The sequence below is a fragment of the Procambarus clarkii genome, chromosome 17, assembly GCF_040958095.1.
Source record: "Procambarus clarkii isolate CNS0578487 chromosome 17, FALCON_Pclarkii_2.0, whole genome shotgun sequence".
In the NCBI taxonomy this organism is placed as follows: Eukaryota; Metazoa; Arthropoda; class Malacostraca; order Decapoda; family Cambaridae; genus Procambarus; species Procambarus clarkii.
Genome location: NC_091166.1, coordinates 47,313,161 through 47,326,466, shown reverse-complemented (window position 1 = coordinate 47,326,466; position 13,306 = coordinate 47,313,161). Strand labels below are relative to the sequence as shown.

At 38.5% G+C, this 13,306-nt stretch overlaps 1 protein-coding gene across 3 annotated transcripts; it reads right to left on the bottom strand.

Moving 5' to 3' along the window:
• Positions 1 to 417: 417 nt before the first annotated feature.
• Positions 418 to 12,831, bottom strand: LOC123772485 (vesicle-associated membrane protein 2). Of its 3 annotated transcripts, XM_069325960.1 has the most exons (5): positions 12,602 to 12,820; positions 7,083 to 7,214; positions 4,664 to 4,710; positions 4,088 to 4,225; positions 418 to 1,316 (listed from the first exon to the last, which is right to left on the bottom strand). In XM_069325960.1, the coding sequence occupies exons 3-5, from the start codon at positions 4,703 to 4,705 to the stop codon at positions 1,050 to 1,052; spliced, it is 447 nt and encodes a 148-aa protein (XP_069182061.1). In that variant the 5' UTR covers positions 4,706 to 4,710; positions 7,083 to 7,214; positions 12,602 to 12,820; the 3' UTR covers positions 418 to 1,049. The 3 variants fall into 3 exon arrangements, with proteins under 3 accessions (XP_069182061.1, XP_045621650.1, XP_045621653.1); XM_045765694.2 differs by lacking the exon at positions 7,083 to 7,214 and having other exon boundaries at positions 12,602 to 12,831; XM_045765697.2 differs by lacking the exon at positions 12,602 to 12,820 and having other exon boundaries at positions 7,083 to 7,219.
• Between the last annotated feature and the right edge of the window lie 475 nt (positions 12,832 to 13,306).

Below are 13,306 nucleotides of genomic sequence, written 5' to 3'. Positions count from 1 at the left end.
CTGATTGAAATTACCTACTTAAAATTATCTGCTAGATTAAGGACCTGCCCGAAACGCTGCGCGTACTAGTGGCTTTACAAGAATGTAAATACTGTACCATCCAATGTATTCTCTCAAACCCAATGTACCTTCTTGTATATATATAAATAAATAAATAAATAAATAAATGTACACTTTTAGCAGTTTTCTTTTAGAATAAGGGCCGCCGAAACGTTATGCGTGTTGCTGGCTTGACAAGAATGTAACAAACCAATGTTATGTACTCTCACAAACATTGTACCATTTTCATGTACAATAAATAAATGTGAATATTACTTATTTGACAATACTGTACATTGAAAATCTCCCAAAAATGTTACAAACGTGTCAGCTCAACTCGGTGCATCATTAAGTGGCACATTACATTCAAACAATAACTAGATTAAACTCTTATATTTGCCAAACACGTATCTACATACAATATATATTAAGAAAGCAACACTGACCATGATTAAACCATGACCGCTGGGTCAGACCAGCAGCTGGCTCAGTAACCCTATAAACCACAGATTTCTCTTAAAAGTATAACCAAACCCAAATACATGTAAAATTACAATATAAATTAATGTTATAAACTTTCTCTGAGAGCATAGTTGCAAATTGTTATTTAACTTTCTGAAATTAAATCTGTAAAATACATTCTACTTTATCAGTTACTATTAATAAAGAAAGCTGTGATGACATACAAATGCTAGTTAATTATATAAAAACACATGGATAATGCCACTGCATATATAATGCATATTAGATGCATAGCCTTTATTAGTGGAATTCTCATATTATACCGATTATATAGTTACACATTAAAATTACATTTTTTGGCAGCCTTATATATCTAACATTTTTCAGAGCAACAAAGAGGAGCTGCCTCCTACTTTAAATCTCGCCTTTAAATTCACGTATTCTGAAAGTCCCGTGGGTGTTTATGGCAATGACTGCCGTAGTAGCTATTATAGTTAAATTTCAATCGTGGCAAAGTGATGCCTAGTGTATTCTCAAATACGCTGCAATTAAGCCTGAGGTTGCAAGTTACCCAAAATGGCCCTAGCTGTCCTCGAGGTCGTTGTGATGGTAGTCGTCGGAAGGGCTGGAGTGGGGCTGGTACCACCACCACCACCACCACCGCTGCTGCTGCTGGGAATGCCCACAGTAGCCACGATGATGATCACGATGATCACAACGACGACACAACCAAGTATAAGCATCATCTTCAAGTTCTTCCACCAGTACTTCCTCTTCAGCTTGCGTGAGGTCGTCTGGAACTCAGAGGCGCTAGCCTGGTACAAAATAATGTCATTATTAGAATTACAAGTGTTGGAAATTTGTTTTAATTAGAACGTGAAATGGTTACATGTATATCAGCGATTGTGTTTAATAGCCTTCAATAACTGTGGCAGTGCCATCCCTGCCTCCCTAATTTATTGTTATCAATGATTAGATAAATGCAGATGCTAATGAGATGGGAGGCTTTAACATAATTAGAACAATTTTTACACTAAGATGCCTAGTATTATTTCCATGATAAATATTAAATCACCAAAATTTAAATTTACTATACAATACTGATATGAGATTGTCACTAAACCTGAAAAGCTTTGTTTACCGCTTAAAATATATAACAGGTTTTGCCAACATTATTTACCTGGTTATAAAAAACTGATATTTATACAATGCTAAGCAGCATATATAAATTTTCTTCTGTCGTTTATAGACAAGGTTAGATAGTTAAAAGAACATGCAGTGTGGAGAGTTATTGAGCACTACCACAGGTGATTGAAGTGTTTATAATTCTAACATACATACGGAACTCCTTGGTAAATCGCCCATTAAATTAAACGAGCAATGAACCAAATTATTATAGATCCCTAATACAATTGCTCACGCCGACACTCCTCAGTCGGAATAGTTATGTAAATTGTGTGTTATGTAGGCATTTCTTACCATGACTGAATAACCGAGAGAGTGCAGGTAAGAAAGAAATTTGGGTCAGACTATGCTCATGCTCCTGGAAACACAAACACTGTTCACTCAAACTGTCTACCAGGTGTTTTCAAAAGAATGACTTCTTGAAACTTTTGTGCAACGATTTGCTCTGCTAGATAATCTTCAGTGTCACCCCCAAGGCAAGCCAAATAACTTTAATCAAACTGAATCCTACGAATGTTTAACTTCCCCTTTCTTTTCCGTGAAGTCAAAAGTTCGCTCGACTATTCCTAATGTTTGGGTTGCATTTTTCAGTAGCATCCACTTGTGCAACATATTCCCCCCCCCCTTCCCACCCCCCCAAGAGACGAGACCACCAGGACAAAGCACATGAGGGTGGGGGGGGCCCACTTCTTCCACGGGGGCCACGGGAGGCTTCAATAAGTAGTCTACCTATCAAAAACAAGAAACTTTAAATGTGAAGACATTGATAACCTTTGATGCTCAATAAGAAATGTGAAAATGCATAGAAAGTAATACAACTTCAACACCTACACCTGTTCAAATATGAACGACTTGGGCATGTTTAAAGATTTTTTTTTTTGCTATAAAAAAATACAAAAATACAACCATGCGTCTGAATACCGATTTAGACACCTACCAAGAATTTGCCCAGTCATTATCGAGAGAGGATATGTCATCAGGAGCTGCTCACTCATTGGATCACTCATCGCCTCGCCAGCGTATACCATCCCCGTGCCAACTGGTTAACAACGCCACCAGTATGACATTTATAAAAACCATGTTCTGTTCCAACGAACCCACAAACTAAATTACAGGTGGGTTTGGGTAGAGTTGCGGAAGGTTGCACTCGTCGACCTCTTCCAATGATGCTGCAGTAATATCGCTAGCTAGTGATCTAATAAATGTATTGAAGCCAAATGAACTGCCTGCCGAATGCTAGCCCTCAGAGGCAAAAGTATAACAAAAATTAGAAACTAACATTCGAGAAACCAGAATAAGCCAAGGAAGCAGAAGTAAAGGGGTTCATATACTTTACAATTATAGCTGTTCTGAACTAAATATTGGAGACGTAATATAAAATTAACTTTTTCAAAATGTTTTAAATTCGACCATTACACAAGTGCACAGAATAAGTCAACGAAAAAATATTAGCTGTGCTCAGGCAATCATTAATACAAGGATTGTGCTTGAAACATTAAATGTATCTTATATGGGGGGATAAATACATTGTAACATTTCCCAATCCTCCAAAATAACAAGCAGAAATAAAAAGTATGATGGACAATGCGAAATCAGTCTCTAGAAACTTCAACCGCTTCATTCGATATACTTTCAACAGCATTCCCAAACCAACCAGATCAAGCATATCAAAACTCCTACCCACTACATCATAATGCCGCAAATAGTTTGGCCGTCAAATCTCAAATAACCGAGTATTTGTAAGTGCGAAAGAATGATAACACGAAAATATATTCACACTAAACATACAGTGGCCTCTGTAATCAGTAACCACCCTGTCCATGGCACACGTCCTTATCATGCGACCCAGACTCCTCCCTCTACCTCCCAACACTGCCTCTCCAACCCCCCCCCCCCCTCCCTGTACCTCCCTACCACCCAAGACTAATGAAAGAGATCCGAGTCTATAATAGTCCCTGTTATACACAACTGTACGATATATTGTTCAATGTTTCCACAAATTGTTCACCATTATGAACCTTAATTATTATAACTATCTTGGCGCAGCAATAATTAATAGTCTAAAATAGCTTCCCTCAGTTCGAAGTGCACTGCTCTATGATTCACATTTCCAACAACTACGCAGCCATATGGTTAAACAATGAGCGATCTTCACTAAACATTATTTAGACTAAGTTTAAGATTTCACTGTGGCTCGTTCACGTACTAGATCATTAAGGGCGCAATAAACCTTGTGCGTAACCTTTAAATATACTTTAATCCATAAACAGTACAAGAACAAAATGACCAGACATACCTTAAACAAAATATTTATACGCTTGAAAACACGCGTGTATTCCCCTATAGCTTCGACACGCTGCTGTTAAGGTCTATATAGGGTTGTGAAGTAGTCAGAACTCACAGTGAGGTTGCTGGCGCGCTTATCGAGCTCGGTAAGCTTCTCGTCCCTCTCCATGATGCGATCCACGTTAGTCTTCATGATGTCCACGACTTCATTGACTTGTTGCTGCGTCTCCTCTAGTCGGGTCTTAGCCACCACCTGCGTCAAACATTCATTACTTTAGTACAAAGTGGATGCAGGGCAGGGAAGCTCTCTTACAAGTACATATGGTGTTAAATTAAGCAAGTTAAAAAATCAGTTTGATAATAATGGTGTTAAATTAAGCAAGTTAAAAAATCAGTTTGATAATAAAGACTCCAGCTTGGGTTTATTTTTATTTTTTTTTTTGGGGGGGGGGGGTAAAGTGATTGACGTTAAAACGTCCTTTGCTAAAGAGGGAACACCGGAGCCACCAATTTAAATCAGTTTAAGGTGATAAAAACTTACTCCACAAATTGGAATACACAATTTTTTTTTACACATTTAAGTTGACGTTTACAGAAGTTAAATATATTATTAGTAAATAATAAGAATAAGTGTCCCATAAGGAGAATTTTTCATAAGTTGTGCTATAAACCCTCTCTTTTAATGGCTTACCTTGGGTGGGTCTTGAGGCGGCTGGTTCTCTGGGTGCATCATGGTGCCTGTTGAAGGTCGAGCAATAGTATTACAATGTGACGAGTGACATTTATGTTGAAACAAAATAAAAAAAGACTTTGATGTATGAGCTTTGATGTCTCAGGTCAAGAGAGCCTTTACTTTAAACATGCCTGTGGGACTTTAGCTCTATACCGCCTTAGAGATGGCTCTCGCCTGTGGGTAAACGGGCTCACCATAGCCCGTGCTTCTTGCCCCGCTCCTGTGCCAGGTAAGTTACGGGCTCACCATAGCCCGTGTTACTTGGTACTTGTTCCGAGTAGCTGAATCTATAACAACAACAAGTATCCAACAGTACAATTTCTACAGTGATTCAGTTAACTTCAGTACAGATGCTTCGGAATAATTCGGAATAAATAATTTGGGGCCTTACGGGTACTATGCTTACACTAATGGGTCTGTTCAAATGTCAACAGGGCGCACTGCAGCACCCTGTAGAATATACAAAGACAATACACAAAGAATATACAGACCACTAGCGAGACTGAAAAAACTAACTTAGCTCGACACAAGCAGAATTAGCTATACTACAACTTGTCATAACGTACTGAAAAACAGTAGGAGAAATTTTCCGAGATTCAAAGTCAGTTCTTCAATCACTTTGAAACCTAACATGCAAAACAGATACTAGGAATGTTGTAACATCAGGTATAAACTTCATTAATACACATAGCAAGAGCGTCTCATTTGTAAAGATACAATTTTTTTATTTTTGTTTATTTATTTATTTATTTATGTACAAGAAGGTACACTGGGTTTGAGAGTACACAGCATTGATGTTTTTACATTCTTGTAAAGTCATTAACACGCATAGCGTTTCGGGCAGGTCTTTAATTTAAGAGATAATTTTAAGTAGATAATTTCTAGCAAAACTGATAAAAAATGTTAACAAGTACATTGAAAAAATGACGAAGATTAGTAGGTACATTATAGTAAATTTTGAGGATTATCAATAGGTACATTGTAGCATAATTTGAGGATTGTTTAAAGGTATAATGCAGTAAAATATGCGTTCAATATAACAACCATGATATAAGATTATAGCAATGATTACAATGGTGAAGTTGTATGGCTTAGGTACAAAATATTGGGGAATTGGGTAGTACTAGATACAGTGCGAGTTTAAAGCACTAGGTAGGCAACCGAGGATGAAATTAGGTACTTTTTGGTTATATTTTTGAATAAGACAAAAGTTGAACAGCTTTTCAATTAGTTAGGGAGCGAGTTCCATAGACTAGGTCCCTTTATTGCAGTGTTTTTACACAGATTAAGTTTTACTCTGGGGATAAAGAGATTTATTTCTGGTATGGTGATTATGGTTCTATTGCATATGTCCAGGAAGAGTTTCGGAACAGGGTTTGTATTTAAGAACAGGGTTTTGTAAATGTAAATGATATGAGAATGTGTGCAGTGAGTTTATGTTTAGCATGTTAAGGGATTTAAACAAGGGGGCCGAGTGTTGTCTGAAAACAGAGTGTTATTGTTCTGATAGCAGCTTTTTGCTGGGTGGTGATGGGCTTGAGGTAGTTTGCAGTGGTTGAACCCCATGCACAGATACCATATGCAAGATGGGAATATATTAGCGCCTAGTCTAGTGAGAGGAGAGCAGAGTTTGGAACATAATAGCTGATTTTAGAGAGTATACCAACCGTTTTTGAGACTTTGTTGGTTATGTGCTGTATGTGGGTGCTAAAGTTAAGTCTCTTGTCTAAGTATAGGGCAAGAAACTTTCCATCATTTTTATTGCTGGTGTTAACATTGTTAATCTGAAGCTGAACTGCATATGTTGATTTGTTTCCAAATAAGATTTAGGTCTTCTCTATGTTTAGTGCAAGTTTGTTGGTTGACAAACCTTGGTCCCACCCACACTTCCAGTGAACTCCAAAACCACTCCAATCCCTTGTGGTTCAACCCCGGCAAGCACAACTAAGCGAGTACATAAACTAAACTAAAACGTCCCTACGTTTTACCCCAGCTCCTGGCACCGGCACTGCAGCTCACGTCCAGCAGGTGTTGTAAGCGACATTACAGATTTACATATAAAAGAGAGAACAACAGAATCCCATGTCGAATTATTGTTTTAACAAGTGGTTCAATTCATTAAAGTCTTATCTTTTTTTTTTAGTTTTAAACAATCAAGGAAGACAAAACTACGGTGAGTGGAAATAGGGAAGGCAACATTGCAACACAATTGTGTAATGTTTCTGAGAAGGAGCGTGTTGTTGACTACTGATATGGCTGAGAGTTGCTGCTGCATGACGCATACCTTCTGCGCTTGCTCTTACGCACATCATTTATATTACTTGTGGTTTATATTATATCCAGCAGTGTCATCGTAAACGTTAACGTGATGGAGTACCTTTGGTGTTGTGAGAAGAGTAACCAGATGAGGGAAGTGTACGCGAGAAGTGACAGCCTGTGCCAGCAGCAATCCCGGGCTCACACTATCGTCGTGTCCTCCCCAGAGAGCCTAGTAATTGACACTGGTCGTCTGCAGGAGAGTTGCTCAATTACATATTCTCATTTTAATAACTAATCTTAAACTCGAGACTGCCAAAAAACAAGAAAAAATTATACATACACGAGTAGTACCTAACCAATTATACAAGTCAAATCAACTTCAAAATTGCGCTTCTAGCCTAAATAGATCACTTACGTTGATTTTGTAGTGAATTAAGGAAACTAGTAATTTTATCTCGCAATCTACTTAAATATATATTCAAAGCTAAAATTGTACGAAGCTTCGTTCGTATAGAAATGAGCGAGATTTCCAACTTAATGACTGCCCTTCTTTAACGCTATCTTGACACATTATCTCTCTACTGACTATGACGTTATCGATAGAGTTCCCGATAAGATTACCAACAGAGATAGCCACAAGCAAAATATACATCATGAGTGTGAACACAAAGTCCATACACGGGCTCAGAGATGCAATGGTCTTCGTCACAGGATTGCCAGAACGTCCTCTTACGTAAGAGGACATTAAGAGAACAAATCTCTTAAGTCAAGAGATCCTCAACAAAACTACCATAACTATAACAACCACAGCCGACCACCACAACCACAACATCTTCATAACCACAAATGTTCATTAATCACAATCACGACACTTATCGACCATCACCATAACCCTTCACCACAACTAAAGACCTTCATTATCAAGATCACAGTCCATCACTAGAACAGCCAGCAATGCATTCTAATTCCATTGTACCATAGGAGTAGCGCAATTAATAAAGTGCCCATCAGGGTAAACATGTTAAGCATCAAAGAGCTTCTAGTCAGTAGCTGGAGGGTTAGTATGCGGACAGCCTTGCACTACGATCTAAGGGACTGACTGTCCATGACAATGGTACACCAGTCAAACACAGCACGGAGGCGCACCACAAGGTTCGAGTTTTGTCAATAAAGATGTTAATAATAATGAGGTCCTGCCGCCAACACGAAGAACTTATTGAGCACAAAACCCACTTCCCCCTACTATAATTACACGCATCATATTAAAGCGACGAAGAAAAAAGTGAGAAGCAGTACCGACTCTGGTTAAGGGCTTGTACATATAACGTATCTACATATGCGCTGCTCAGCGATAAAAAAAATAGTTCAGTGCCTATGTGTCTGAGTAGAAGCTAATAATGAGAAAGTTATCAGATGAAAGCAATAATTAACCTGAATTTACCCGAGGGCTATCACCACTAGTGGCCTCGACGAGAGGAGGAAGCCTGTAGCTTTCCAAAAGAATCCTCCTATTATTCCTGAAGATTTTGTTTACTTTTTTTTTTTATTTTAAACTGGAGTACTCTTGGAATTTTCGGCTTTCGTGTTCGCTGTTCCAAAAGTTCATTACTCTATTGGTGAAAACTATCTCTTGTTTTCTGTCCAAGATTATGGTTTGTTGAACTTGCCGAGTTTTTTTTTTTAACTTTACACTAAGTTTTAAAGAAACTGTCCAAATTAATATCTTCATATTTCAAAGATCTCCGAGATCAGCTGTGTTATGTCTGGTTTGTGGTGCTGCTAGTCCTGAAGATAGGTTCATGCTTTTCCTGGTACGAGAGTATTAGCTTTGGAATTTGTGTTGCTCTATATTTAACTTTTTCCAAAGCAGGCATGTCCTTTTGAAGGCGATTCCATGCTTGGATTCCACCGTCGAGATGAGGGCGCATCTGAGATTTATACAACTGAATAACCACTTTCTTTTCATTGACTATTGTCTTGTCAGCAATGACCGAACAAGACCGAGTTATTTGGCGCTACTATAGATTCATTATGGGATCTAAACGTGTTATTCAAATCACGTTAGTCAAACATGTGTTGCAAACACTCAAATCACGTTAGCCAAACGTGTGTTAGCAAACACTTTGATGATATTGGTGCCTTAGTTTAATCAGTTAACAAATTCTCCTTTGTTATACTTAAAGAAACATGGTTAAAAGATAAACCAAACTACTCTGCATCCATAACTGCAAGCCAACCCAGGTGGTGGTACTGCATATTATTACCACCATGAACTGTCTTGTTCAAATGTAATTAGAACCAGACACCTGCGACGAGTACATCTTTGTCCAGTTTAAACTCAAGAATTCAAACCATGTTGTGAATTCTTTATTAAATCAGTCGATTTTCCCCCCCAAGATGTAAATGCATGGCTTTTGAGATTATCAATTCAAGGAATTTCGCACAATAGACAAGCTAATTGGCCGATAGTCCTGGAGATCCATTCCAACTCAGAGATTGGGAAAACATTTTCATCTATGATTTCAGTACAAAACATGTTCGACTGCAATGATTCATTAAATATGAAAATCGATTGCTTATTTGGCTCTACCTTATGTTCTTAATTGTTCAAGTTCACTTTTACAAACATGACCCCCTGCTACTTGTGCAGTATTTAGTCGAGCTATATACCCACCACTACACAAGTGGCATTGTTTGGCAAACACGTCTAGAAACTGCACACACAACACTACACAACCCATAATTGTCGCAACACACATCAGTGTCAACCATTGTATATTGCTTATTATGTATCAGACCGGCAACAGCCTCGCTCCATAACCCCCCCACGCCATTTGGTTCGCTACCCTGAGACGAAGACGAAATAGTTTCCTTTCAAATGTTTTAAGGTTTAGGAAATTTGTTATAACCAACTACATGGAGTCACGGCAGCTGGCAAAAGCTGCAGTAGCTGTGACAAGCCTCGCGCGCTGTCTGCGACCCCACTACATACCCAAGTTCTCCAAGGTTATTAGTGCTTTTTTTTTTTTTTACAGTGACATGATCGTATCAGCATCTTTGCTCTATTTTCTTTCAACCGCTTATCCGTGATAGCACGTATTCTATCTATTTTTAATAATGTGCAATAATATTATCTTTCAACCGGCTGCATTCAATATAGTTTGATCTTACCGATATTTGAACGTTTATTTTGTTAAAGTCGCAGCAGGCATATTTATTTATGACTTGCCACATCTCTCGCTTGGATACGAAGCCTTGGGGGGGGGGGGGGCTGATGCAAGCCTAAAGTACATACATTCAGGCTTACTGTCCCCGACAACGAATTGTTAATGTTCATGGTTCAGTCTTACATATTTGACATATTCGAAACTGTCACATAGCTAATTAATGCGCACACTGTGTTTAACTAGGACGTGATGTGCGAGCACAGACTCAGGATGAGGTATTTTCACGTGTAAAGCGGTTACAAATATTGATTGCAATTTTAAATGTTTTGAGATAAAAAAATAAAATTAGGATTTCCGTTTTGCAGCTTCCTTTCCATTCATGCTAGATTAGATATGACGCCACATTTGTGTTGCCAACAGGATGGGTATACAGTACATGTGGGGTGTATGGTAAACAGAAATGATATGTAAACAGTTCAATGTGAATGTAACCTGCTTAACTTAAAAAAAAAAATCGCCCCCAGTGCCCGAGCCCATTATTATGTCCGTAATGGACGAATTTCATAAACAGGTGAGCATAATTTGAAATTTGTCACGATGAAGCAAATTACAAACGATTTTTTAGAACCTACTATATTAAATGGCAATCTTCTAGTAACAACCGACTGGATATTTAAACAAAAAAATTAAACTAAGAATTTAGGTTTCCCAACCTCGGCAACGACCGACGCGACCCGGTCTTATGATAGGTTAGAATAAGGGCACTTTAGTAGGAGTTTCTTCAAGTTGGGGAAACCTTAGGAGGACGGGCTGGCACCTAACCCATGACGTACTGTTAGAACAGCGGCATCAGGTCTAAGGAAACACCTGGGACTCGTCTGGGAAGGGAGAACCAGTCGGTTGTGAACTAGCATGGAATTAAGAGAATTAATTATATTTAAAAAATAAATAATTAAGAGAATTAAATTATAAGAGTCCGAATTAAGAGAAATTAATTATATTTAATTCCGATGTCCATCTGCGGTGGACATCGTAAATGACCACCTCCATTCAGAACTTCAAAGCCAGATACAACAAAGAACTAATGGCATTAAAAGTTCTAATAGAGAAGAAAATACGCACCAGGCACAACAAGGCCAATCTCTCTTCCCCAGCTGTCACTAGTAGCTAGAATTGAGCGAATCCTCCCCCTCTCCCTCCCCCCACCCCAGAGCATAAATAGTCATCCCCCTCCCTTGGATGGAAGTAGTTGGATATAGCCAAGGGCAATTACATGCAGGGCTTGTTGTCCTGCGGCTGCTGCTGTTTTAGATTTAGCTACTCTGAACGAAATGTCCATGTAGCACGGGCTATAGTGACCCCGTAACAGTATCCTGTTGTTGCTTTACATTCAGCTATTCTGAGCAAAAAACGCCAAGTAGCACGGGCTATGGTGAGCCCGTAGTGGACTTGCCTGGCACAGGAGCAGGGAATGTCCTGCAGCGTGACTGCATTATATCATATTATATATCATTGACTGCTCATACTCCGGACGCCTGATCTTATTGTGACAGTGTCGTTAGAGTAAAGTTAGTTGTAATAAACTTTTTTAATCTTTAAATGTGTAGCATGTATACAATATATGCACATTTTTGCATGTATGCGTTTATTTGTAAGCATGGTGAAAAGCAGATTCATTGAAACAAAACTAGTATAAATGTGGAAACCTCTTAAACTTTTCATATCGCAGGAAATACAGGTTGGCTCTTGGCAGATAACATTTGTTGTAAGTGTAGCAAATGTTACACTGAACGAAAAAGATACTCAGTAGTATGATGCATTCCTCTGTGTAAAGGTGAAATTAATAAATAAAAATAAAGTTGAAATTACATAATCGTACACGTTTATATTTGTTTACATTAGGGATAGATCATTCACATAGGACTATCAATAAGATGTAACTGGCATGGTTATTACTTACATGTTGGAATAATTTTGCTCATGTGCTACTTAAAAGATCATATTCAAAAGGTATCAACGATACTGATAATAATGAGCTTTAAGAAAATTTCGCAATACAATGTCATCTAAATAGTACTAACCAAGACCAGTAGAAATAATTTACGCTTAATCTGTTATTTTTATCGGTTCACTTTAACAAATAAAACTGCCTACATGATAGAGTGAAGTAGACAACCTGTGGACCGTTGCCTGCTGGCGGTGCTCCCTGCAGGCTAACGTCAACCACCAACACCAACCTAACACACATGGTGCTGAATAGCCTACTTCCAGTACCTTGCCTAAATCCCCAAAAGAACTAACATTTAGAGAACCGCTGCACACAAGACATAGCCTGTATTATCAGCCTATTTGTGAACTTACGCCCCAAAATACGTATAGCCTTCTTCACTACCTCATTAACAAAAGCAATAAATAGGGAAGGTCTCTCAAAAAAGAGTAATAGACAGCCATTGTATTCCCGTTTACTTACCCATATTGGCGAGAGTCTGGTTGGCACAGGAAGCACGCAAACCTCTGCAGCTATAGAATCAACACTTGGGAGCCCAGAATATTTTCAGAAAACTTTGTCCAGCCAGCGAAAATGTTCTAGTAAAGCAGGTAAACTGCAGCAACCTCGTGGAGCACCTCCTACACTGACCAGGGCAGCGTGACCACTGACTGTCATCCTCACTCCTCGTGAACGTTTTCAGCCCGTCACTCTGTAACAACCTCACTACAATGCTCTAATTTGTAACTTGCTTAGCTAAATGATTGTGGCGTCCAGTCCCTGAGCCCATTATGTGCCTCTGTAACCCTGTCCACTACCGCCCACAAGATGGGTATGGGCTACATAATAAATGAACTAAACTAACAACGCTCGAGTTCATCAGTGCAACAAAATTTCCGGTGCGGCCGACCCCATGTAAAGACGCATTCGTATATTATATTATATATATGTAGTTATATTGTTATATATATGTGTGTGTGTTCTCTGTAAACTGTAGCATTGCATTAAAATAAAATAAAATAAAACAAAATACAAAATATATAAAAAATAATAGGGGTGGTAGGAGAAAAAAAAAAATTATATAAATTATAAAAAATTATATTTATTCCCCATCACAGGGCACAGGACCCGAGGCCCCCCGGCGCACATCATTCCGCAACAGATACAGCTTATTCCATCTGTTGACAT